The 25759-nt window shown below is 41.4% G+C and overlaps 1 protein-coding gene across 1 annotated transcript in view; it reads left to right on the top strand.

Annotated features, from left to right (window-relative positions):
- Positions 1-19959, top strand: part of LOC126101249 (brachyurin-like) — a 119081-nt gene extending 99122 nt beyond the window's left edge. The window contains exons 6-7 of the mRNA XM_049911936.1: positions 4888-4943; positions 19792-19959. Of these exons, the coding sequence (XP_049767893.1) occupies positions 4888-4943; positions 19792-19959 (224 nt within the window). The remainder of the gene's footprint in view (positions 1-4887; positions 4944-19791) is intronic.
- Positions 19960-25759: the final 5800 nt, after the last annotated feature.

Here is a 25759-nt window from a genome sequence, read left to right as displayed (position 1 = left end):
GACAACTTGTGGGAGACACTAGAAGAAACAACAAATAAAATACCAAGGCATCCTGTGAAAATCTTATTAGGCGATTTTAACGTACAGTTAAGCAAGGAAAAAAATTACGAGTTAGCGCTGGTCCCCATACCAAACACAAACGTACCAACAAGAATGGTGAAAAAGTAATCGACTTCTGCAGAAACTTCGGACTTAAAATCATGAATACCCAATTTCAAAAACCTGCACATAAATTAACCACATGGAGATCACCCATCTCAGACAGGGTGAATACCAAATTGACATGTCGCAGTCTGCAAGGAAAACATAAAACAAATTCTAAACGTCAGAACCCGCAAAGGTGTCTTTGAATCAGATTATCTTCTTCTCCAACTAAAAACAAATTTCCAACCCAACAGAATGCTAAAAAGGCCACCCAAAAGTATCAAAACAGATCCGGAATATCTTAAACTCAACAAAGGTAGAATCGTCATGCAAATCAATCAGGAAAAATCCACAGACTGTAAGGAACTGACAGAGAAAATTCAGGAAGCCATCAAATTAGACGACCCCCTCGCACCAGGAAACATCGCTGGTGGAACGCAACTTGCGATCAGGCAGTCGACAACCGAATAACTGCGTGGAGAAAATTTAGCAGTCACAAAAATTGCACAAGTCTTCCATTTTAAATACCTCAGGGGAACTATATACAGTCCTCAGGATTAAACCGAATCGCCAATGCACAAAGAATCATCGAACTCCAGAAGGCCTACAAGCTAACACGAACGCATTACATCAAGAAGTGTATTTCGACAGAAGCAAAATTAAGGCACCATAGAACAGTGATTCTTCCAGAAGCAATCTACGAGGCTGAAACAATGCTGATTGATGGTCATTCACAAATTAGGGAAATAGAAAAGCAGAAAAGAAAAATTCTCACGAAGATTTGAGGGGGAAACAACAAAAACGGCATTTGGATGAAGAGACCACAAAACGAGCTGTATAGAAAGGCCATCACAGCAACAGACGAAGTCGGAAAACGCCGACCCAAATTTTGTACACATATCTACAGGATGGAAGTCTCCAGAACAGCAAAGAAACTTTTCAATATTACAACAAAGAATAAATGCGGCACAGAATGACTGAAAGAAGCTCAGAGGGATCTACAGTAGAGCAACATAACAAATCTCGAAGACCTCACTGAGTGCCGGAATAAAACCACAAGTGCGAAGTTTGAGGAAAGAACATCGCGCCAGCATAGTAAAAAATGGAGAGAAGAACGGAAGAAGGAGCATTCTGAGAGGATGAATAGTTTTTGGGAAACAAAGATAAAAAACGTTCAGAGATGAAATTATGAATTCAAGTTCAATCGCTCTCCTAAAGGGGAACAATCGTAGCGACGGTATTATATATATGCAGTGCGCTCCTCCAAAGTATTAAAATGGAGAGGATGTTCCTTAATAATTGAATTGATAACTCAGTTTTTCAAACAGGAAAGGCTAAGACATGATTTTATAATAGAGGCGTGACAGCATGATCGTGTTCCTAAGGTCATCTGCGAGTGTGTGTCTCATCAGTGAAAAGTTTGAAAAGCCTTAAGTGTTAAACTTAACTTCTTCCATGTTCATCTACAAATGTAAGGGAATTGAAAGTAGGTTTAACTACATTATTTACATTTGTAGGATAACAGCGACAGTATCTTGAGACAAGTAATGCTGTTATTATTTGCAAGGAAAGGTGAGTCGAACTTGGAACATTCTGGAAAACGGCTCTGCACTAGTGTTGCTGTAATCTGCTAATACAGTGTATTTCAAAAAGAATATACGTATTTCGAATGCATATATTTATTAAACTTTAAGACATACGAATATGAAACTTTACACACATATTTTTGAACCTCTCAAGTTCAGATTACAGACGTTCAATATGTCCTCCATCAGCGACACCGAACAATATCACATCGATACTCAAATACCTCCCACACTCGGACAAGCATGTCCTTTGTCACTGATGTTATGGGAGTATGGATCCGGTTCTTCAACTCTTCCAGGTTCTGTGGGAGTGGTGGTACATAAAGGTTGTCTTTAACGAAACCCCACAGGAAGAAGTCAGAGCGTGTCAAATCCGGTGACCGTGGAGCCCAGCTGAGACAAGCTAAGTCGCCAGTTCCTTGACGACCAGTCACGGTTCGGAAGAGTTTCATTCAAATATTAACGCACTTGGCGACTCTAGTGAGGGAGTGCCCCGTCTTATTGAAAAATAAAATTGTCTTCGTGCAGCCTCGGAAACAACCAGTTTTGCAACCCGAATGCCACGACGAGTTGGTTTTGGAGGACTAAGATGGAAAGCAGTTAGAATTCGTGGAACATTTGCTTCGGGAACACGAGGGCGGCCAGGACTCTTTCCTTTACATACACGTCCTGTATCTAGAAACTGTCGATACCATCTGCGAATGATGCACCTATTCGAAGGATCAATTTGGTTCCTCAACCTGAAACTTCTTTGCACTGTCATCACGGAGTGGCACTTCGCAAACTCGAGGATACAAAATGATTTCTGCTGCGGAGAAGCCCTTTTAAACATATGACGGTTACCAAGCAAAACAGAAGACAACTGACATCTAGCGGCTTTTAATATAGACTAGACTATGTATTCGTTTCCCCAGTAGCCGAGCCGAGGCGTAGCGATCGACAGTTTGGACAAAATAATACTTTGTAATAGTATATTCTTTTTGAAACACCCTGTAATTTATACGTCTGTTTATACAACAAATGGTTTCTTTGTATTTAGCTGATTATCTCTATAAAATTCCATAATAATCCTTTGAAAAACAAATTACTGAATGAAACTTCCTGGCAGATTAAAACTGTGTGCCCGACCGAGACTCGAACTCGGGACCTTTGCCTTTCGCGGGCAAGCGCTCTACCATTTTTTTTTTCCTTTTTGTTCGATTGTTTGGGCGGACGTCACAAGACATCCGTTCAAGTTGATCGTTGATTTCTTGACTCAGTTTTTTTATTACAGAGAGCACGCAGCCCTCTGACCGAACACGCTGAGCTACCGTGCCGGCAACCACTTTAGCTACCGAAGCACGACTCACGCCCGGTACTCACAGCTTTACTTCTGCCAGTATCTCGTCTCCTACCTTCCATACTTTACAGAAGCTCTCCTGCGAACCTTGCAGAACTAGCACTCCTGAAAGAAAGGATACTGCGGAGACATGGCTTAGCCACAGCCTGGGGGATGTTTCCAGAATGACATTTGCACTCTGCAGCGGAGTGTGCGCTGATATGAAACTTCCTAGCAGATTAAAACTGTGTGCCCGACCGAGACTCGAACTCTGGACCTTTGCCTTTCGCGGGCAAGTGCTCTACCATCTGAGCTACCGAAGCACGACTCATGCCCGGTACTCACAGCTTTACTTCTGCCATATCAGCGCACACTCCGCTGCAGAGTGAAAATTTCATTCTGGAAACATCCCCCAGGCTGTGGGTGAGCCATGTCTTCGCAGTATCCTTTCTTTCAGGAGTGCTAGTTCTGAAAGGCTCGCAGGAGAGCTTCTGTAAAGTTTGGAAGGTAGGAGACGAGATACTAGCAGAAGTAAAGCTGTGAGTACCGGGCGTGAGTCGTTCTTCAGTAGCTCAGATGGTAGAGCACTTGCCCACGAAAGGCAAAGGTCTCGAGTTCGAGTCTCGCTCGGGCACACAGTTTTAATCTGCTAGGAAGTTTCATATCAGCGCACACTCCGCTGCAGAGTGAAAATTTCATTCTGGAAATTACTGAATATTCGCAAACAAAAAGATATAGTTGCGTTAACTATATATCATTGTTCATCATGCAAAACATTATTCCGTTCTTATATTTTCATCATTTTGACACATTAGTGTATTTTGGTAATATATTCTTGTATAAGTGAGCTCTGAGGAAAAAAGAATGTATGTGGTAGAAATGGACAATGAGCTATTGCTACCTTAGCACTCTATACCATTGTTAGTCATGTAACAAATTATTGTATTGTAGTAGTTATATCGTTTACACTCACTTGAGCTCTTTGGTAAAATACTCTTTCGTGAATAACCGACGAAAAATCTATGTATGTTATAGAGATAGAGAATGAATTGTTCATTCATTACGATTATAGTTTCCTCTTCGGCAGGCAGTATAGTTTCTAATAAAGTTGGTCAAAATAATTCAACATAAATTAGTAATACTGACTATTACAAATATCAACTATAACATTCTATAGTAAACCTTTAATCAGTCTACAATACAGCGCTTAATAAAAGCAGAAACCAAATAACAGGAGTTACGTAAGACAATATTCAATTAGCCTGCAAGTGTTTACTCTGGGAAACTTCTTGCATTCCAGTGAAAAAAATTTAGAGTAAACTTGTGAAGTAGATTTACATTTTTACTTTCCTTCTTAAGGTTTGAGATGTGTTACTAGTATTAGGTGTCATGCAGGAGGCTAATATATGTTGTGATGTTAATGAAGTTAAATATGCGTCACTGTGGTACAAATTCGCATGTCAATTTCAGTATGTAGCTAGATACAAAAACAAATCTGATGTATTGATAGCATGAAGTGTGACTCGTTTTAGGGCATAACGAAATAACTTGTGAAAGACTGAATTCAGTAACTGACCTAAGCGAAATGAGTAATTATTGCAGTGATTGTTAATGTGACTCTTCATTTCATTAATCATAGATCATTCCAGATCGAATACTTTTGAGTCGATTTTATTAACTTATTTAGGATATAGTAAATGGATTCTCTTGTTGTTATGAAAACACTAATACGATATGATAAAAATATTTTGATTATAGGTTCAACCTGTTCTGAGATTCTAATGTGAACTGAGCTTGAAGTCGTATCGTATAAAACATGTTTTGGTTACTATTACCCAGGTGTTATTCTTAAAAGTACATTGTGCGCCAACAGCGAGGACTCTGACGTCTGCCAGGTGAGTAGAATGTGTGTTTCGTTCTGGTAACTTACTACTTATCAACACATTCTCTTATGAGTTCCTCAACATGGCATTAACTGTGAGATTGAAAAGCTGTTAACAATCAAACATGCAATTACTTAACATTACATACAGTTATTTCAAAGAATATTCAGTAATTCCTATTGTTAGCTGAGTCAAACTGTTCAGCTCCGCTTACTGTTACTCCTACTGACATGTCACAAAATGCAGCCCAGAGGTGCAGCTAGTTTCCTCAGGTTTTAGTTGTCATTGATCTGTAACTTTTAGGAGAAATCAATGAGAAAGAACTGAAGGGAGGTTAAACCGTTCAATACGGTTCCTCTATACATCTATTAAGTGATACAGTGGGAAGCAGTTTATATGGCTATGGAATAGCCTGACATCGTGATACTAATAAAAATTAACCGCAGCCTGCTAATTCTGTGACATTTACAACAAGTAACAGGAGTTAGTGCTCCAGCTTGGGGAACACAAAGAGATTGTTTTATACTCGTTTTATTTCCACAAAATATATCTCTTATGAATTATATATACTCATAGATTGACTGCAGCGGCCATTTACAAAGCTTACTGTCAAATCAATTAAAACTTCTCCATCACATGCTGTGATAAAAGAAGTAAATAGTAATATGCTCATTGTGTTGACAATTATTTCAGGACCACGTTCCTGGGCGTTAGTGATCCTAGACTTTTCACGGATGTGATGTAGCGCATTTCGCACCTACTCTCCATTGTGATGGTGAGTTGCGATTGTGAGGTTCATAGCGCTGTGCGCCTGTGGCAGCAGAATTTCTTGGCAGCAAATGTGAATGGAGTGGCATGGCCTCTGTGTCTGCCAGTGATGATTTTGACTGATTGAGGTCGCTTTCGCACAAATAAAATTGTAGCACCTACCAGCAGGCATCGCCGCACGGGATTACCCGAGCGGTCTAGGGTGCTGCAGTCATGGACTGTGCGGCTAGTCCGGGCGGAGGTTCGAGTCCTCCCTCGGGATGGGTGTGTGTCTGTTTGTCCTTAGGATAATTTACGTTAAGTAGTGTGTAAGCTTAGGGACTGATGACCTTATCAGTTAAGTCCCATAAGATGTCACACACATTTGAACATTTTTTTGAACCAGCAGGCATCCATGAGCCTCACCAAAGTAATCACAGCAAGCGTTCCATACAATGGGATGTCTCTCCACTTGCATTCTGCAGAATGTTCTCTCGGCGGGTATACTCATCTGACTGATCAGTTTGGATTGTTTGTCTTGCCAGTGAAATCATTTTGTAGAAACATTCGTTGCTCTGGCGTAAATCTCTCTTTGTCCGCATCTCCACTCGCCAACAATATACTCTCTCAACAGTATTCCAGTACAGTCCTGAATACTGGCTTGTTTGCCATCTTTCAAACTTCGCATTATGCTCGGTCGTAGTGTTTTTCTTGTCCTTACGCCAAATTATTTACCATCGTCGCCGACATATAGGGCAAAGCAAGCCTTGAGTCGGGTCCCTCGACCCTGTATCTAGAAACGCCACCTAGAAGTTATCCGGAGCTTGGTTGTCGAGCACTGAGCCATTCTAAACACCCTCATGCCTTGGAGCAAGCAAGTTCCCCTCCCATAAATCCACTACAACTAATGTCTGTTCCATGTTTTTTGGAAATGTATCCACTAACTGAAGTATTTTGCAGATATCATTTTACCTTAAACTACTGTGTCAAAAGCTACGTTTGAAAGGCGTCAATCGAGTCACCTCTCGTATAATTTTGGTGGTTTTTCTGTATCAAGTTGAGCACAGCATCTTTTCTCTGCCTGCATCTATTCATGTTTTTCATACTCATATGTTTGATGCCAATGAGGAAGATCACGCAGGAGAAACTGGCCTCAGAGGGCCATAGACACGGATTCACAGGTAGATGCCGTGTTTCTTGACTTCCGCAAAGCGTTCGATACAGTTCCCCACAGTCGTTTAATGAAGAAAGTAAGAGCATATGGACTATCAGACCAATTGTGTGATTGGATTGAAGAGTTCCTAGATAGCAGAACGCAGCATGTCATTCTCAATGGAGAGAAGTCTTCCGAAGTAAGAGTGATTTCAGGTGTGCCGCAGGGGAGTGTCATAGGACCGTTGCTATTCACAATATACATAAATGACCTTGTGGATGACATCGGAAGTTCACTGAGGCTTTTTGCAGATGATGCTGTGGTGTATCGAGAGGTTGTAACAATGGAAAATTGTACTGAAATGCAGGAGGATCTGCAGCGAATTGACGCATGGTGCAGGGAATGGCAATTGAATCTCAATGTAGACAAGTGTAATGTGCTGCGAATACACAGAAAGATAGATCCTTTATCATTTAGCTACAAAATAGCAGGTCAGCAACTGGAAGCAGTTAATACCATAATATACTGGGAGTACGCATTAGGAGTGATTTAAAATGGAATGATCATATAATGTTGATCGTCGGTAAAGCAGATGCCAGACTGAGATTCATTGGAAGAATGCTAAGGAAATGCAATCCGAAAACAAAGGAAGTAGGTTACAGTACGCTTGTTCGCCCACTGCTTGAATACTGCTCAGCAGTGTGGGATCCGTACCACATAGGATTGATGGAAGATATAGAGAAGATCCAACGGAGAACAGCGCGCTTCGTTACAGGATCATTTAGTAATGGCGAAAGCGTTACGGAGATGATAGATAAACTCCAGTGGAAGACTCTGCAGGAGAGACGCTCAGTAGCTCGGTACGGGCTTTTGTCAAAGTTTCGAGAACATACCTTCACCGAAGAGTCAAGCAGTATATTGCTCCCTCCTACGTATATCTCGCGAAGAGACCGTGAGTATAAAATCAGAGAGATTAGAGCCCACACAGAGGCATACCGACAATCCTTCTTTCTCCACGAACAATACGAGACTGGAATAGAAGGGAGAACCGATAGAGGTACTCAAGGTACCCTCCACCACACACCGTCAGGTGGCTTGCGGAGTATGGATGTAGATGTAGATGTAGATATGTGTATGTTTATTCTCATCTTAATTACAAGTGACAGTAACTACGTATCTATAACCACCTGCCACAAGCATGGGTACTGGCTCATTTTGAATGAATGTGGGTGTAATAACAAGTGCACGCAACTAGGCAAATTCAGGCGGTTGTTCTAGGTTTAGCTTTGCAGTAGGAGCCTGGGAAGACAGTTGGATGTTATTTTCGAATTTCGATGCCAGCTCTGGAGCGACAGGCTGACACTGTGTGGCCACACACGTCTGTGTGAGCCCAGGCACGCGGCCGTGCAGTTGGTCATTTCGAAAGCAAGCGATGGATTGCTGTCTTCAAAGCTTCAGCTATTGAAACAAGTAGAAAATTGTAGGTCGAAAGGACCAGGCGTTCCTCTCCGGTCTTCTGGTTGGTGAAAACGCCTGCTCATACTGATAAAAGCATTTCATTGTGCCCCCACCAAGTTAGTTAGCATCTCAGTGATTGGTCAGTGTCCCCATCTAGTTAGTTACGTGTTCTATTGATCAGTCTCACGGAAACCGTCATGTTGTGGAATGTGTCAAGTGGGTAAGAAATGCACACGTGAATCGAGGTTTCTTTTTAAAAATTAAATAAAAAATACCTTAATATTTTTGTTACCCACCTCGTTCCCTTAAATAGCACAAAACGCATATGTTATACCTATAGATTTTATTTATTCCTATTCAAGAATTCAGCTATGGTGTAGAAGGAGTAGTCAAGGAGATAAAGATTTGAATTTATTTTTGAAACTGTTATTGGTGTCTGTCAGATATTTTATTTCATCTAGTAATTTATCGAAAAGTCTTACAGCAGCATATTTTTCCCCTTTCTGCGCCAAAGACAGGTTATGTAGAGGATAGTGTAAGTCTTTCTTTCTTCTGGTATTATGATCATGAATGTCACTGTTGTTTTTAAACTGGTCCATGTTGTTAAGAACAAATTTCATTACTCAGTAAATGTACTGTGAGGCTGTCATAGCGATTCCTAACCTTTCACACAGATGCCTAGAAGATGTGCGTCTATAAGCCCTACATATTATTCTAACCACTTCCTTTCGAGCAGTGAATAATTTTTGCTCAAGTGTTGTGTCACCCCAAAACATTATTCCATATGACATCAGAGAGTAAATGTATGCAAAGTATATTAGCTTGCTAATTTCTATGTCCTCAAAATTAACAATTATTCTGATCGCAAAAGATGCTGAACCTAGTCACATTAGGAGATACAAAATATGAATTTTGCCATTAAGGTTCTCACTGGACTCGCATTCCCGAGGACGACCGTTCAATCCTGCTTTCGGCCATCCTGGTTTGTGTTTTTCCTTAAATCGCTCCAGGAAAATGCCGGGATGGTTGCTTTGAAAGGGCACAGCCGACTTCCTTCCCTAAACCGATCAGACTGATGACCTCGCTGCTTGGTCTCCTCCCCCAACCAACCCAACCCAATTAAGATGGTCATCTGTATGTGCATCCAAAAAGTTAGTATGCTCTACCCTGGCTATAGACTTCTGTTCATGTGTTATGTTTATTGAAGGAACTGTACTTTTTGCAGAAGAAAATTCGATGTACTGTGTGTTTTCAAAGTTCAGAGCAAGCCCATTTGCACAAAACCAATCAATAATTTTTCCAAAGACATTATTTGTATCATTTTCTATTGGAGTTTCTTTTACTGGATTAGTAATGATTCTTGTATCATCAACAAACAGTGTTAATTCAGCTTCTTGTTTCAGATAAGAAGGGAGGTCGTTCACATATATCTCAAACAGAAGGGCACCCATGATCGAACCCTGTGGAACATCTAATATAATTGCACCCCAGATAGATGAAGTGAGAAACTTCCTTAAATCACTTAAATCACGAAAAGAAACTTTTTGTTTCCTGTTCTGTAGATTTGACTTGAACCACTCATATGCTGAACCATTTATGCCATATAATTGTAATTTCTGTAACATAATGTCATGCTTCACACGATCAAATGCTTTGGATAAGTCACAGAAAATTCCGGTTGCTGACATATAATTGTATAATGACTAGATTATGTGGGCAGTGAAACTGTATAGTGCTGTTTCAGTAGAACAGAATTTTTGAAATCCAAACTGTGGTTTACTAACCCATTACTGTTGAGATGGCTAACCACCCTTGAGTACATTACTTTCTCAACAATTTTTGAAAATGTTGTAAGCAAGGATACTGGCCTGCAATTATTGACATCTGTGGTGTCCCCTTTTTTGCAGAGAGGCTTGACAGTGGCATATTTCAACCTATCTTGGAAAATACCGTGAGTTAGTGATGCATTACAGATGTGACAGAGCATCAGCTGTAACTGCTCCACATTGTTTTAATATCTTGTTAGAGATGGCACCTACCCCAACAGAACATTTATTTTACAAAGATTTAATGATTTTCCTTATTTCACAAAAGGCTGTTAGACGAAAATTAATCTGACAAGGAATTCCCAAAACTGACTCTTCCATGTACTGCTTGCCTCTTGCTTTTGAGCTATGTTCACAAATGTTTTCACCTACACTTAAGAAATGGTTGTTAAATACATTAGGTACTTGTGTACTGTTGGTTAAGATGGTCTAGTTCTCTTTAATAGTAATGCTACCTATGCCATTGGCTACTTTTCCGGTCTCTCTTCTAAAAACATTGCATACTGATTTGATTTTATTGATCGAATTGTTAATTTCATCTCTAATACACATATTTTTCGGTTTTCTAACAACTTTTCTTAGCATGTTACAATAAATTTATGGTGTAAAATTACTTCTGGGTCCTTATTAATTCTTGCTGTCTCGTACAATTTTCTTTTTCTCTCTGAAGATACTTTAATACCTGTAGTAATCCAAGGTATCTTTGAAAACTGTTTGGTGTTACATTTATTTTTTTTAGGCGAAAATGTTCAAAAAGGGATATAAATTTATCAAGAAATATGTTGCTTTTATCATTAGCATTTGGCTCATTATATACATCTCCCCAATTAACATTTCTTAAACTTTCTCTGAAGTTCTTTATAGATACCCGGTTGCCGATATCTGTATCCAGAGGTGAGCCAGTTCAGATTTGCAAATTGCTTACATGGCTTCAGAAGAAGTGAGACGCAGCCAGCAGTTGCCGCTCTGTGACCAAGTGGGTTGCGAGTTTTTAATGGGAATTAGTTCGATTTTGAGAGGTCTCTCTATAACTACGATTAAATTCAGTCGTTAGGGACAGTGTAGAATTCTAGCGAGTACTAGAATCATTTTACAAAAATTCATATGGAACCAAAGTCGCTCTTTAATCTGTCATTACTCACTTTATTTATCACGTGCCCAGTCAGTTATCATGATTCTTTCCACTGTGAGTCATGGGTAATCTTTGATGATTCGTTTATTAATGGAAATTGGCATATTTTTCTTCAAAATCTTTGTGTGTGAGTAATTGCAAGTCCGTTATGTTACCATCGTTAGTCCGCATGGAACCAGAGGTTTAGTGTCTCTCACGTGTGCTCCATGTAGCTGCTCTTCCAGGAGTATTTATTTATTTATTTTATTTATTTGTTGAACCCGATCTGATTAGGACCATAGCCCCCTCTCTGATATCGGATCATTGTTTCACACATACAGTACTTTTGTACATCATATTTACTTAAGAAATAACAATTTTGATATGACAACTAGTATTAAAATGATTTAATTGTCTGAAGAGGTAGTGTGACTACATTATACTGGCTATGAACTAATATCGTCAATACTATCACCCCTTGTACTACTGCAGATGCTGCTGCTAATACTGATAATAGTAATAATAATTGTGATATAATAACAATTATTATAGTGGCAGATACTCGTATAAGAGGAATTTATAGGTATACTAAATAGATGTTTTCTGATATAGCGAGTTCCGGGAACAGGAGATTTAAGATGAATACATCTGCTAAGAATATTGGGGAATGAGGAAGATCAAATTGGGAAGAGGGATGCACAAGGGGAACAAGAAGCACAGGGACAATGGTAGTCCTTATTGTTGCTTAATTAGGTATTTCATTACCTGTCTTTCAAGCTGGAGATTCTATTTAGTTCTCTAATTTTATGTAGGAGGATGTTCTAAAGTCAGGTTTCTGCTACTGAGAAGGACTACAGGATGATGGCTGAACTGAGTGTAGAATGAGTGTTTCTGCCGTGTTGTTCAGGTAAGAGCGTTAAAGTAGATGAGAGATATGAGAGACAGTGATCACGCATAAGGGTAGAGAGACAGTATGAAAATCTCTGCGAGTGTCTGAACGCAGCGTGGGTAGATGTGATGAAACACGATCAAAGTGTCGAATATCACAGATATAACGAACACAGACACCCATAACCAGTCCCAGAAGCAGTAAGCTTACTTTAAAAAGGTCTTGCAGGATAATATCACTCTAATCAACAGTTGGAAGTATAAGTGCTTGTAGAAGTTTCATTTTCAGATCAAGAGGGAAGAAATTTTTATATTTTTGTAGAGCATGGAGAGATGCTGATGCCTTTGTGCACGTTGCAGTTACGTGCTCAGACCAATTTAGATTTTCATCTGTTATTATTCCCAGACTATTTGATGAAAAAGGGAAGTTGATATTTGTCCCATTTAGGGTTAAAGATGATAGTGATTCCAGATATTCCCGGCTAATGAGCCTAGAATGACCAATTAGTACCGCTTGGGTTTTGGATGGGTTGAGCTTTAACGTTTCGGAGAAGCCTGATTCTAACTGTCTACTTTGTGACTTTATGGTCCCGAACATGATGGACTGCTGGCAAGAATCGAGAATGAGTGAAATCATTGCACAGTATTTAGCGAGAAATTTGGGCTGGTAAGTTCGGCAAGTAAAATGTCATGGTCGAACGCCATGCTGAAATCTAAGAAGCTCATAGTAGTTGCCTCTCGTGCATCAATGGGAAGCTTCTGTTGTCGGTTCATGTATGGGCGCGCCTGAGTTTTGCATTTCTCACAGCTTGACTGGCTCTGCTCCGTTTCCGTTTGTACGTACTACGATTTTCAGGCGTGGGACGCTGTTTATATGCCCGATGTGCAGCGTCTCTGAGATTCATGAGCTGTTTTATTTCTTCAATCAGCTGAGATATAGGTTTTCTTTTTTACTTTTCCGGTCTTTGAGAGGCATATTTGTCACATAGTTGAGAAAGTTTAACTCATGAAATATGCTTCATCTGTGATATAAATGTTCATAATGCAGCTGATTAGCTTTAAGCTTCACCCCAACGTACATGCCCATTTGCTTCCCATTTTCCTGTAATATCTAACCATCGGAGACTAGGACTAACAATCAATTAATATTCACTGAATCTCAGACGACTTGGCAGTCAGTTATTCATATTGCGTTATGAATGGTATTTGTCCAACAGTCACCTCGTTGTTAGAAGAATTTCTACCTGGCGACGCCTGGCAGGATTCGACACCGCAAATCTTTTGGTAAACATTAGACAGGAAATATTTAATGTTTAATATTCTCTTACAGGAATGTCCAATTTCTGTACTGCAAAGAGAGTGCAGTGTTGAAAAATTGCAACATTGTAGCGACGTCGTATTCTAGAAACTTGGCCGGCCGCTGTGGCCGAGCGGTTCTAGGCGCTTCAGTCTGGAACCGCGCGACCGCTACGGTCGCAGGTTCGAATCCTGCCTCGGGCATGGATGTGTGTGATGTCCTTAGGTTAGTTACGTTTAAGTAGTTCTAACTTCTAGGGGACTGATGACCCCAGATGTTAAGTCCAATACCGCTCAGAGCCATTTGAACCATTTTCTAGAAACTTGTAACGTGTTTTTGGAGAGGTGCTAATTTTTAATCAAAGTGAATAATAGGTGCGTGTGTGTGTGTGTGTGCAAAACAGAAGTGTTTTCGTCCAGTTATAAAGTAGTATCAGATTTTTTTGTGCTTCGTAATTCGTAAAAGAGTTTTCGGTTGCTCCTCTAGAATACGACGCCGCTAAAATGTCGCAATTTTTCAACTCTGCACTCTCTTTGCAGTACAGAAATTGCGACGTTCCTGTAAGAGAATATTACACATTAAATATTTCCTGTCTAATGTTTACCAAAAGATTCGCGGTGTCGAATCCTGGCTGCTCATGATATGTATGCGTGTACAGAATCGCAGGCACAAAAGTTTTTTGAAATGCAAAGCAACAGTACGCCACCTAAAAGTCAGGAGAGCTAGATAGCGGAGGCCAAGAGAACGGCGATGTTTGGTTAATGGAAAACGAGCACTTAAGAGTTACAGAAGCTCAATCTTTAGTTTGACGCTTATCTGATGTGCCGGGTACGAGGACCGGTATGAAATCAACAGATGGCAGGCAAAATGCGGTACAACGAATGCGTGCAATGGTTAAGCAGGTATCGTCGGAGGCCAAAGAAACTGTAAGCACACAAAATGAGGTCGTTTCAGGGACACGGGCTCGGTACACTTCAGTTCCCGATGCATTTTAGAATCTACTGCAGGTGCTGATTTAGGAACAAAGATCGACGAATTAGGAACGAGATACAATTCGCAATACATTACGTTTAACTGGATTTACAACAAGAATGCTCGCGCTTAGAGCAGAGATGAAGGGGCAGAATACAGAAATTAACCTTACATTCAACTGCCGTCAATACTGTTTCTTCAAATTTAAGTTACATCTGGTCCACGCTTACGTACTTAGCTTGGAAGAAATGGCGACAGTCAAGGAGTCCATGAAGCAGATTTTTTATCTGCTTTAAACAGAAAAAAAAGCCCGACACATTGGTCCAAAGGGAAGAAATCGACAGGCGCGGAAGTAACTTCGGATGTACCTCAGGGGAATGCTAGAGGGTCGTCACTGTCGTGTACTGCAATTTTTATGTTTCATCCACTTCTGTTATTAACCACAAATAGGATTAAGCATTTTAATGTAATGGTACTAGGTCCTTGAAGAGATTTCTGCAACATGTCTCGTTATCAGCTTTCCGTAACCAGAATGAATTTTCATTCTGCGGTGGAGTGTGCGGTGAAATGAAACTTTCTGACAGTTTAAAATTGTGCATTGCAAAGCCAAAGTTAGTAAGGAAGGCAATGAGGTACTGGCGGAAGTAAAACAGACAGGGACGGCTTTGAGTCGCCCTCGGATAGTTCAGTCAGTGGTGCGCTTTCCCCCCAAATAGCAAAGGTCCCACGACCGACTGCCGGACCAGCAACATAGTTCTAATCAGCCAGTATGTTTCAACTTATATTCCTACTGCACACTTCTGTAAAATAAAAACTCTCTTACCTCATCAGATCTGTTCCAATTGGTTATGCGATTAGTCAATAATGAACGGATGTACACAAAGTGTGATAGCAATCCCGGTTGCATTTCACTTCAGAGCGAAAGTGCTAGGTGCAAATCAAGCTGGAATGAGCTCTTTGGTTAACTTATCCACGAGTGGGCGAGAAATTAAAAAACTGCAAGATGACGAAGGCGAGAATTTTAAAACTGCAAGATGACGATGGCGAGAAATGTTTTCTTTTTAGCATTCGATAACAATGAAACAGCTAATCACAGCTCTTAGAAACGCAAGCTGGTGATGGTGGGAAAACTTTTTGGCCGTAATTAAAATAAAACAGCCACTGACAGCACAGTGCTTTTTTTATCTAAAACGATACAGGCCAATCAGAACGTATAGTCCGCCATATTCAAAAGTATCCATTTATACTACAATTTTGCGCATCAAAAATTTACGTACGTTTTCTCGCCTGAATTGACAACATATTCAAAAAAAGTATGTGAACAATCTGTTTTTTCTTTATCAAAATTATGTGAGCACACTTACACACACAGATTTAAAAATTCTTGGCAGATACAGTAGCCTAATACCTCTTATGCTTTCCTCCATCAATGAAAAATTTTAAGTGTGTGTTGCATCATTTCACACAGGACAGCTCAAGTACTTCTGAATGGATGATTTTTTTTTTGTTAAGACTGTAATTTATCAGATTAATGGTCAACCTCCTATGAAACTGACGAATCGTTCACATAAAATGAATTAAATTCATACAGTCTATGTTTTTATTATTTTTAGCACAGTGAAATAGTTAGAAAGCTCATTCAAAGTTTTTACACCTTCACACACACGATTCACATTTAACTTTCTCTTGCATTACAAATTCCATTTTCATGATACAATTAGTCATCATCTTTCTGGTGGTAATAACTCCAAGCTAAATTATTCACATTACCTGGATATACACTCCTGGAAATTGAAATAAGAACACCGTGAATTCATTGTCCCAGGAAGGGGAAACTTTATTGACACATTCCTGGGGACAGATACATCACATGATCACACTTACAGAACCACAGGCACATAGACACAGGCAACAGAGCATGCACAATGTCGGCACTAGTACAGTGTATATCCACCTTTCGCAGCAATGCAGGCTGCTATTCTCCCATGGAGACGATCGTAGAGATGCTGGATGTAGTCCTGTGGAACGGCTTGCCATGCCATTTCCACCTGGCGCCTCAGTTGGACCAGCGTTCGTGCTGGACGTGCAGGCCGCGTGAGACGACGCTTCATCCAGTCCCAAACATGCTCAATAGGGGACAGATCCGGAGATCCTGCTGGCCAGGGTAGTTGACTTACACCTTCTAGAGCACGTTGGGTGGCACGGGATACATGCGGACGTGCATTGTCCTGTTGGAACAGCAAGTTCCCTTGCCGGTCTAGGAATGGTAGAATGATGGGTTCGATGACGGTTTGGATGTACCGTGCACTATTCAGTGTCCCCTCGACGATCACCAGTGGTGTACGGCGAGTGTAGGAGATCGCTCTCCACACCATGATGCCGGGTGTTGCCCTGTGTGCCTCGGTCGTATGCAGTCCTGATTGTGGCGCTCACCTGCACGGCGCCAAACACGCATACGACCATCATTGGCATCAAGGCAGAAGCGACTCTCATCGCTGAAGGCGACACGTCTCCATTCGTCCCTCCATTCACGTCTGTCGCGACACCACTGGAGGCGGGCTGCACGATGTTGGGGCGTGAGCGGAAGACGGCCTAACGGTGTGCGGGACCGTAGCCCAGCTTCATGGAGACGGTTGCTAATGGTCCTCGCCGATACCCCAGGAGCAACAGTGTCCCTAATTTGCTGGGAAGTGGCGGTGCGGTCCCCTACGGCACTGCGTAGGATCCTACGGTCTTGGCGTGCATCCGTGCGTCGCTGCGGTCCGGTCCCAGGTCGACGGGCACGTGCACCTTCCGCCGACCACTGGCGACAACATCGATGTACTGTGGAGACCTCACGCCCCACGTGTTGAGCAATTCGGCGGTACGTCCACCCGGCCTCCCGCATGCCCACTATACGCCCTCGCTCAAAGTCCGTCAACTGCACATACGGTTCACGTCCACGCTGCCGCGGCATGCTACCAGTGTTAAAGACTGCGATGGAGCTCCGTATGCCACGGCAAACTGGCTGACACTGACGGCGGCGGTGCACAAATGCTGCGCAGCTAGCGCCATTCGACGGCCAACACCGCGGTTCCTGGTGTGTCCGCTGTGCCGTGCGTGTGATCATTGCTTGTACAGCCCTCTCGCAGTGTCCGGAGCAAGTATGGTGGGTCTGACACACCGGTGTCAATGTGTTCTTTTTTGCATTTCCAGGAGTGTATAAAACGTTTATCATCACTTGTCAGCTAACCTAATTTATGCAGTTTACCATGACTTCTGGAGTGATTAACGCACGTGCCGATACAGCTTGTCAGAAAGTAATTTAATGGAATGAGAAAGACTTTGTATACAAAATTTTTCATGTACTTGGATTATGTATCACTACTTGCAAGATTGTTTTTACGTTGCAGTAGTCTGCTGCTAAATAAACTACTGTACATCCAGCAATAGCCCTGTAACTGTGCTCACCGTCCCATATGATATGAGACATTTATCATCTACAGTCAAAAACATTTTTCTTTCGCATTCATGAACAATAGTGTGATTGGCAAAACTGTCCAGAATGAACGAAAAGTAAGAGACGTAAAACTACTTAAGGTAGAGATGATCAGATCAACATACATGCGTGAAAGCCTTTTTTCTGTTACAAACTTAAATAAGACAAAATAACGTGGCAACCTGAGTGGCGAAACTCTGCAAATGTATCTAGATCTGTCTGTATAGCGACAGTTTGCGCCAGATACAAATTTTACTATGTCTTCAGCAAGCCAAAAATAATAAACAACACTAAGAATTTGTTTTGTTTGTGAGCTAGTTTTTGAGAAATATGAGATATGAAACAAAGCCACATGCCACATACTTTGCCACTGCACTTTCGCTGTTCTTTCCACTTTCCCCTCTGCCGGTTCAAAGGCGTGTCAAATGTTCCTCAAATCTATTTCCTACTTTTATACAAACAGGCCCAAAAAATTTTACCGACAATTCTTTTAATTTTTTTTATATTCAAGTTTTGTTCAGAAAACATGATTTTAATGACGCCTCATTTGATTTACAAGCTCCTTCTGTCCTCAATGTAGTACTTTATTCGCAGGAAACCACTTTGATGTTTAAACAGCACATAAAAATAATTTTGTTATGTGCAAAATAGATAGATCTTGAAGAGATGAAGTTTTTTGAAACATTATGGACGTATCTAACAGAAAGCAGATGGCAGTTAGAAGAGTCGAGGGGCATGAAAGGGAAGCAGAGGTTGGGAAAGGAGTGAGACAGGGTTGTAGCCTATCCTCGATGTTATTCAATCTGTATATTGAGCAAGCAATAAAGGAAACAAAAGAAAAGTTCGGAGTAGATATTAAAATCCATGGAGAAGAAATAAAAACTTTGAGGTTCGCCGATGAGATTGTAACTCTGTCAGAGACAGCAAAGAACTTGGAAGAGCAGTTGAACGGAATGGACAGTGTCTTGAAAGGAGGATATAAGATGAACATCAACAAAAGCAAAACGAGGATAATGGAATGTAGTCGAATTAAGTCGGGTGATGCTGAGGGAATTAGATTAGGAAATGAGACCGTTAAGTAGTAAATCAGTTTTGCTATTTGGGGAGCAAAATAACTGATGATGGTCGAAGTAGAGAGGATATAAAATGTAGACTGGCAATGGCAAGGTACGCATTTCTGAAGAAGAAAAATTTGTTAACATCGGATATTGATTTAAGTGTCCGGAAGTCGTTTCTGAAAGTATTTGTATGGAGTGTAGCCATGTATGGAAGTGAAACGTGGACGATAAATAGTTTAGACAAGAAGAGAATAGAAGCTTTCGAAATGTGGTGCTACAGAAGAATGCTGAAGATTAGATGGGTAGATCACACAACTAATGAGGAGGTATTAAATAGGATTGGGGAGGAGTTTGTGGCACAACTTGACTAGAAGAAGGGATCGGTTGGTAGGACATGTTCTGAGACATCGAGGGATCACCAATTTAGTATTGGAGGGCAGCGTGGAGGGTAAAAATCGTAGAGGGAAACCAAGAGATGAATACACTAAGCAGATTCAGAAGGATGTAGGCTGCAGTAGGTACTGGGAGATGAAGAAGCTTGCAGAGGATAGTGTAGCATGGAGAGCTGCATCAAACCAGTCTCGGGAGTGAAGACCACAACAACAAACAACAACAACGGCAACTCTTCCCGAAATATTTCGATATTTCCTCAGATCACTAATGAAAGTTTTCTTAATCACCGTGATTTCTTCCAAGCAATTAAAGGTTTTTTTTTAAAGTAGACCTGATGGTGGACAATTTGAGACTTCATTTGTCCATTTTCCACTCTTCGTATGGCTACGAAACTTTAGCCAAACATTCATTGTTTAATTTGTAGGCAGGCTTGTTTTCACTGTGCTCAGACATTTGACTAAAATCTGTTTGCATTGCAGGGTGACAGCGGCGGGGCTCTTGTTCTCAAGACCGCCACAGGCTACAAGCAGATCGGTGTCTCGAGCTTTGGGTCACCTGCGGGATGCCACACACCGACGCCATCTGCTTTCGCCAGGGTGACCTCCTTTCTCGACTGGATCACCAAAACTGCCGAAATCAGTGTTTAGCGAGAAGCTAGCATTGCCTGCTAGACGGTTCGCTTGCGGCGCCATCTGGTAGTCTCTTCTAACATGAACTGAGTGAAGTTGTCACTCTGGCAGTGATCTGACGAAGTAATGTGTGTGCTTTGGGGAGAAAATTTTTATTGTGAAGTTACAACAAGTTACAAGTTTTCCCCTTATGATGTTCCGTGGATCAGAACAGTTAACATCTAGCTTATCTCCGTAGGTGTTTTAGATACTGTGTTTTCACAAATATAATGATGGAATTACTAAGGTGTGTCATGTATGGATCTTCGCTGAAATAACAGTAACTAGCAATCAACGCAGAACATTTAGTAATTGAACAAAACAACACGATCTAGGACTTCTAAATCGACATGTTAGCATCTGTCTTCACAGTTACATTTAAAAGGGGAAGTCTTTGAGAAGGACCATGTAACGCCGGAAATGCATATCCTCCTATTTCCATCTATTGTGCTATTATTTTCTTTCCTTGCTTTGTTACCTCAAGATATGACATTTCTGTCTCTTTGTATATTGTAATTGTTTTACTATTTGTATATTTATGCATTTATGTCGATGTATAATTGGTTTGTTTCGTAAATATTATTTGTATTTTTACGCTGGGTCTTGCCTAGGGAAAACTGCTATCGAACGATTACATCGATAGGTCGTGTGAAGAATCAAAGTGTGTAGGATCTTTGGTAGTGTTAACTCTGCCGCGTGGAGCGCGGGATGAGCAGAAGGAGTCTGGCTGGAGTAGCGAGTGGAGCAGGTGTGTTGTGTGACGCTCCCGCGAGTTGCCGCGCTTTCGGGGTTTGGCAGCATGTAATTGCGAACGACTTGCGATGATAGTTTCTGACATGGTGTCGCGGACGGGAAACATTAACTAGCGCACATCAAGAGCCCGTTTCGTCTGGTGACCGTGTCGAGAAGAAGGCGCGCCAACATCCAGCTTCTGCAACAGCGACGGCCGACAATGAGTGACTGTCGCCACCTCCTCGACCGACGGCTTCAAACCTTCAATCAACCGACGAGGAAGACTGGACGCACGTAAAGTTTTAGAACTGTATGGCAGACCTCAGCTTTTCAAACTGTTCCATTTTCGTCACTATAATTACAGCAACTTAACATGAACTTTTGTTGCTCATTGTCCCAATTGCATTACCAAGCAGAGTCCCTTCCTTTTCCGAAATGAACCCGAGTGTCGTTGAAATTCAAACGCCAGCATTAAAGTAATATAGCTAACTCGTTTTCACTGCTTTAATTTCAAAGTTCAATTATGGCATTAATAGCTGGCTACAATATTCAGATTACACAAGCACGAATTAAGAGTGCGAGCTTTGTTACCGTATTTTAGCTTACCTGTGACTGCAGCTCAGCTTGGTACGTACTAAATTTTACTATTGTTAATTGTTCAGAATCATTTAATTCAAGTTCAAAGTTAAATCTCTTATTTCTAAATTGCATAGATTCAAGTAGTTTTTGAAATGATTGTTGAGGTAGTCCAAGACTAACCGTATTTTACTGAATTTAGATGTGCTTCAGAAAGAAAGCTCACTATTAACTTCAGTTACTAAATTAACTTTCGATTTTCCGGTTTTATTAATTCTTTTGCTAAATTAAGTCAGGGTGTAGCGAAATTTATTACTTCTGACAAACTTTCAGTTTTCACACTACGCGTGTCAACCTTCAGTTGCCACGCTTCTAGTGCTAATTATATGTGTAATAACCTTTCATTTTCAGTTACTATAGTAATTGTCCTTAGGACTGGCGACCGTGATTTCCCCCAAATCTCAAATACCTAATTACCGCTAGTTAATTGTTAACGTAACGGCTGCACATTTACTTTCTTTATTAACTTTACCCCTTTTCAAAATTAATTTCCACCAGTTTCATTAGCACATTTCCTTTCATTTAGATGTAACCCTTTCCTCCCTCTTTACCGACAGGTTAACTTCGGTGACGATTGCTTTTCCAAAACTCCCATTAGGTACACGCGGTTTCATTTTCTCTGTCATTAAGGTCGGTAAGAGAGGGGGAGGTTACACGTGGCGACCTGGTGACAGGACAATCTTCGGATTTGAGGTTGTTCTGGACACGAATTTTGCATTGTGCAAATCTCGTAACAAAGTACTGGTTACTTACAGGCCGTTACGTCAGCGAGAATAAGTAGTGGGAGTAATCCTAATTATATTTGAGATTTGTCATTTATATTGAAAATTATTAAAATGAGTGAAGGCAACAATTACCAAAATTTGGTAGACTTGGATACGGAACAATCGGTAGAACAGTGGGAAACGCGCACGGCGGTTCCCATTGTTCAGGGGCAGGCGGCTAGCATGAAAGACGCGACCGCCGAAACGCAACAAAGAGCAGAAATGGAATTCCAAACTTTAGAAAATGTTTCGGAATCGGAAGCGAAAATCAAATCTGTACCCCTTGATGATGAATACGGGGGAACATATATAGAGGAACCAGCTACGGAAGTAAAACCGGTAGTCTCCGGGAATTTAACTGATTTATTGAATGTTTTGATTAATGAAATCAAGAGTCAATCGGCAGAAATTATAGCTCTGTCTGCCAAGCAAGAAGCTCAGTCTGCCAAGCAAGAAGCTCAGTCTGAAAAAATTGAACGAAAGCTAGACAATCAGAACAAAGCTATTAATGTTGTTAACAACAATGTTGGAGTTGTTAATACAAAAGTTGATAAAATCAAAGAAGATATTGTTGTAATTAATACCGAAATCGGTAATCTTAAACAGGAAATGATAGGCGTTCAGGCGGAAATTGCGAGCATAAATACTCGTTTTGATTCCGAAATTAGCAGAATCGAGAAAAGTGTAGGAGAAGCAGTTGCTCCGATCATCGAGAATAAGGTGACGGAACAAATTCAATTAGTGAAAAAAGAGGATCAACAGAAGGTGGAAACTTTAAAGGCTTTAGTGTCCGAAGTAGACACTAAAGTGAGGGAGCAGGCTAATACCTGCGAAGAGAAAAAGAGGGAAGTGGAAACGCTTGCGACAACCACTTGCCAAGTAATTACGAGAGTGTCGGAATTAGAAAAGAAACTTGACGAAAAACAGAGTTATGTGCCAATCTGTGCACATAGTTCGGAATTGTTGACGAAAGAGGAGCGGTTCGACCCCTTGAAAAAAGGCGGTATACACGCGACGGATTTCATTAAAAATTGTGAAAGAGTTTTACCCAGATCATGGACTAATGAGAGAAAAATTAATGCGGTTATTGATGTGCTGGCTGGTGATGCCAAGCGTTGGGGCTTAAACCTCAACGTTACGAACCTAACTTTTGACGAGTTTAAAAATTTGTTTCTGGCTGAATACTGGTCAGAGCAAAAACAGCAAAGTGTCTGGCGCGAATTTGTCGTATCGAGGCCTTTCGATGCGAATTCGCGCGGTTCGATGAAGGAGTTTTGTGAGGGCTGGATCCGCAAGTTGGAATATTTGCGTGATCGCCGCACGGAATCCGAAATAGTCTGGGAACTCTACAGGAAGCTTCCAGATGACACAAAACGCTACGTAGGAAGCAATCACAGGACAATCAATGATTTCCTGGACAGAGTTGAGGACGAGGACAATTGGCGCAATAATCGCGACAGTGGTAGAGGCCGTGGTAACAACAACGGGTACCACAGCAACCACAACAACGATAACCATGGAAATAATGCATACCGCAACCATGGCAGCAATAACAATAATGGTTCGGACCGTAATAACAATCGGTACAATGCAAATAATAACAGGAATGACGGAAACCAGTATCGTACTAACGTGATACGGGCCTCACAGAATAGTAATAACGCCAGAGGGTGTGATGAGCCGCCTCAGCAGCATCCGGGGACCGTATCTGCTGGGACGAGACAGGGAAACCATTAGCCGCGCCGGTGAGGGGCCGACCGGGCGTGGAGAAATTTTGGAGGCCCAATAACAGGAGAAAACCCAGGTGTCGCCGTTATGAAAATTCCGTGTGGAATAATCAACGGCGGGAGAGTGTGCCAGTGTTAGGAGAAAGGAGTGCGCCCACAAGTAGTAGATCAGCTGTATACACGGCAGTAGGAAGTACATTCACTGTCAGTGAGAACAATTTAAGTAGTGTTCCGGAAATCGATTATAAAGCGGCAGCTGTAATACCCACAGCGGAACTGGAGATTGAGTTTAAGAATGATTCGCAAGTGTTGAGAGAATATCAGATGTCGGATAAAACGTCCGTCATCGAGCGAGGGGATGCAGAGAGGGATGAGGTCTGGTTAAGGCAGTTCGGTCGCTTATACGACGAACTAAGAGATTATAGGGGTCTGTATGGGAGAAGCGTTCATGGGGAGCGCGGGCAGGATTTGCCGCGTCTCGTCCCGCAGGAAGATAGTGTTTGTGAAATGATAGAAATTTCTGGCCCTAACCGGCAGACTTTACCAGAAACAGTTGATGTTAATGGGGAGCACGAGCAAGATTCATCGTGTTTCGTCCCGCAAGAGTTGGATGTTGAGGTAGTAACGGAAAGTTCTGGCCCTAACCGGCAGACCTTACCGAAAGTTTCAGTGGTAGAAGTAGCCGACCCATCCGACGCAAACCTCCAGTTTAAACATTGCGAGAGTATTAAGGAGAAAGATTGCGAAAATTTTAGTGATAGCCGGACACGATTGGTAGAAAAGCACATAGATTACAGCGTGTGTGAGGTTAGAGCTGACATTATACGGTCAGACGATAGCAGTGTGGGTTGCGCAGACCTAGCGGAAGTAATTGCAGAAACTACTGGGCACATTCCTCCAGGTAGATTGGCAGATGAGATCAGTCTGACCAAAGAGGAATCAACGAAGGTGACAATTAATGAATTGGTAGCAAAGCAACACCCATCAGTTGACGAGTTACAGGAAAAGGTTTCGGTATTGGAGGCGAAGCTACAGACTAAGCCTCAGGACAAACGTGTTGAAATTAAAACTGTATGTGAACAGAGGCTGAAAAGGCCGCCAGATAAGCCGGATTTAGGATCAAAGCCGGATGGTTTTTTCTGGAATGACCTGGATATAGACGAGGATTTACTGTGGGAAAATAAAGATACAGTCGAGGACAAGAGTAGACAGATAGTAGTGTCTGTTAATATGCACGACCTACAACTAAACGTGTTGATTGACACCAGTGCAGAATTGAGTGCTGTATCTGGGAAAATATTTGAGTTACTGAAAGACAGACCTGGCATCGTAGTTATGCCAGTAACAGGAGTGAAAATTATCGGTGCTACTGGGAAGGCCAGTAAACCGGTCACAAAACAGATTTTTGTCAACTTCGATATATGTGGGGCACGATTTGAACAAGAGTTTGTCGTCGTGCCAAACTTAACTACGGAAGTAATTATTGGGTTAGATTGGCTATTAAGGTACCGTGCAGTGATTAATTGCGAAAGCAAAACTTTGACATGTATGTCACAAGATAAAACAATAGTAGTTAGTTTTGACGAGGCAGGAGACTGTGTGCATAGGCAATACCAGCCTATACACATTGTTAACTGGCCAGATGACATTGATGTAGGAATGAATTTGAACTGCCGTAACGTGAGGAATTTCGGCATTGACAAAAGTGTAGAAAGTGAATTGGAAGAGATAATCAAATTCCCTCCACGGATTGACATCAGTATTGGTGGGAAAAAAGATCGTTTGCGAGAAGTAATGAAGCTAAAAGCCGACGCACGCACACGTCGTCATGACGCTAAAGCGCGTTTTGCTAAGTTTGCAATCGGAGACTTAGTACGTGTAAAAGCTCATGAGAAATAGAGCGAGATAGACAATGAAATC

The sequence above is a fragment of the Schistocerca cancellata genome, chromosome 9 (genome assembly GCF_023864275.1).
Source record: "Schistocerca cancellata isolate TAMUIC-IGC-003103 chromosome 9, iqSchCanc2.1, whole genome shotgun sequence".
Classification (NCBI taxonomy): domain Eukaryota; kingdom Metazoa; phylum Arthropoda; class Insecta; order Orthoptera; family Acrididae; genus Schistocerca; species Schistocerca cancellata.
The sequence above is the reverse complement of the archived record's forward strand: the minus strand, read 5'-3'. Positions and strand labels throughout refer to the sequence as shown.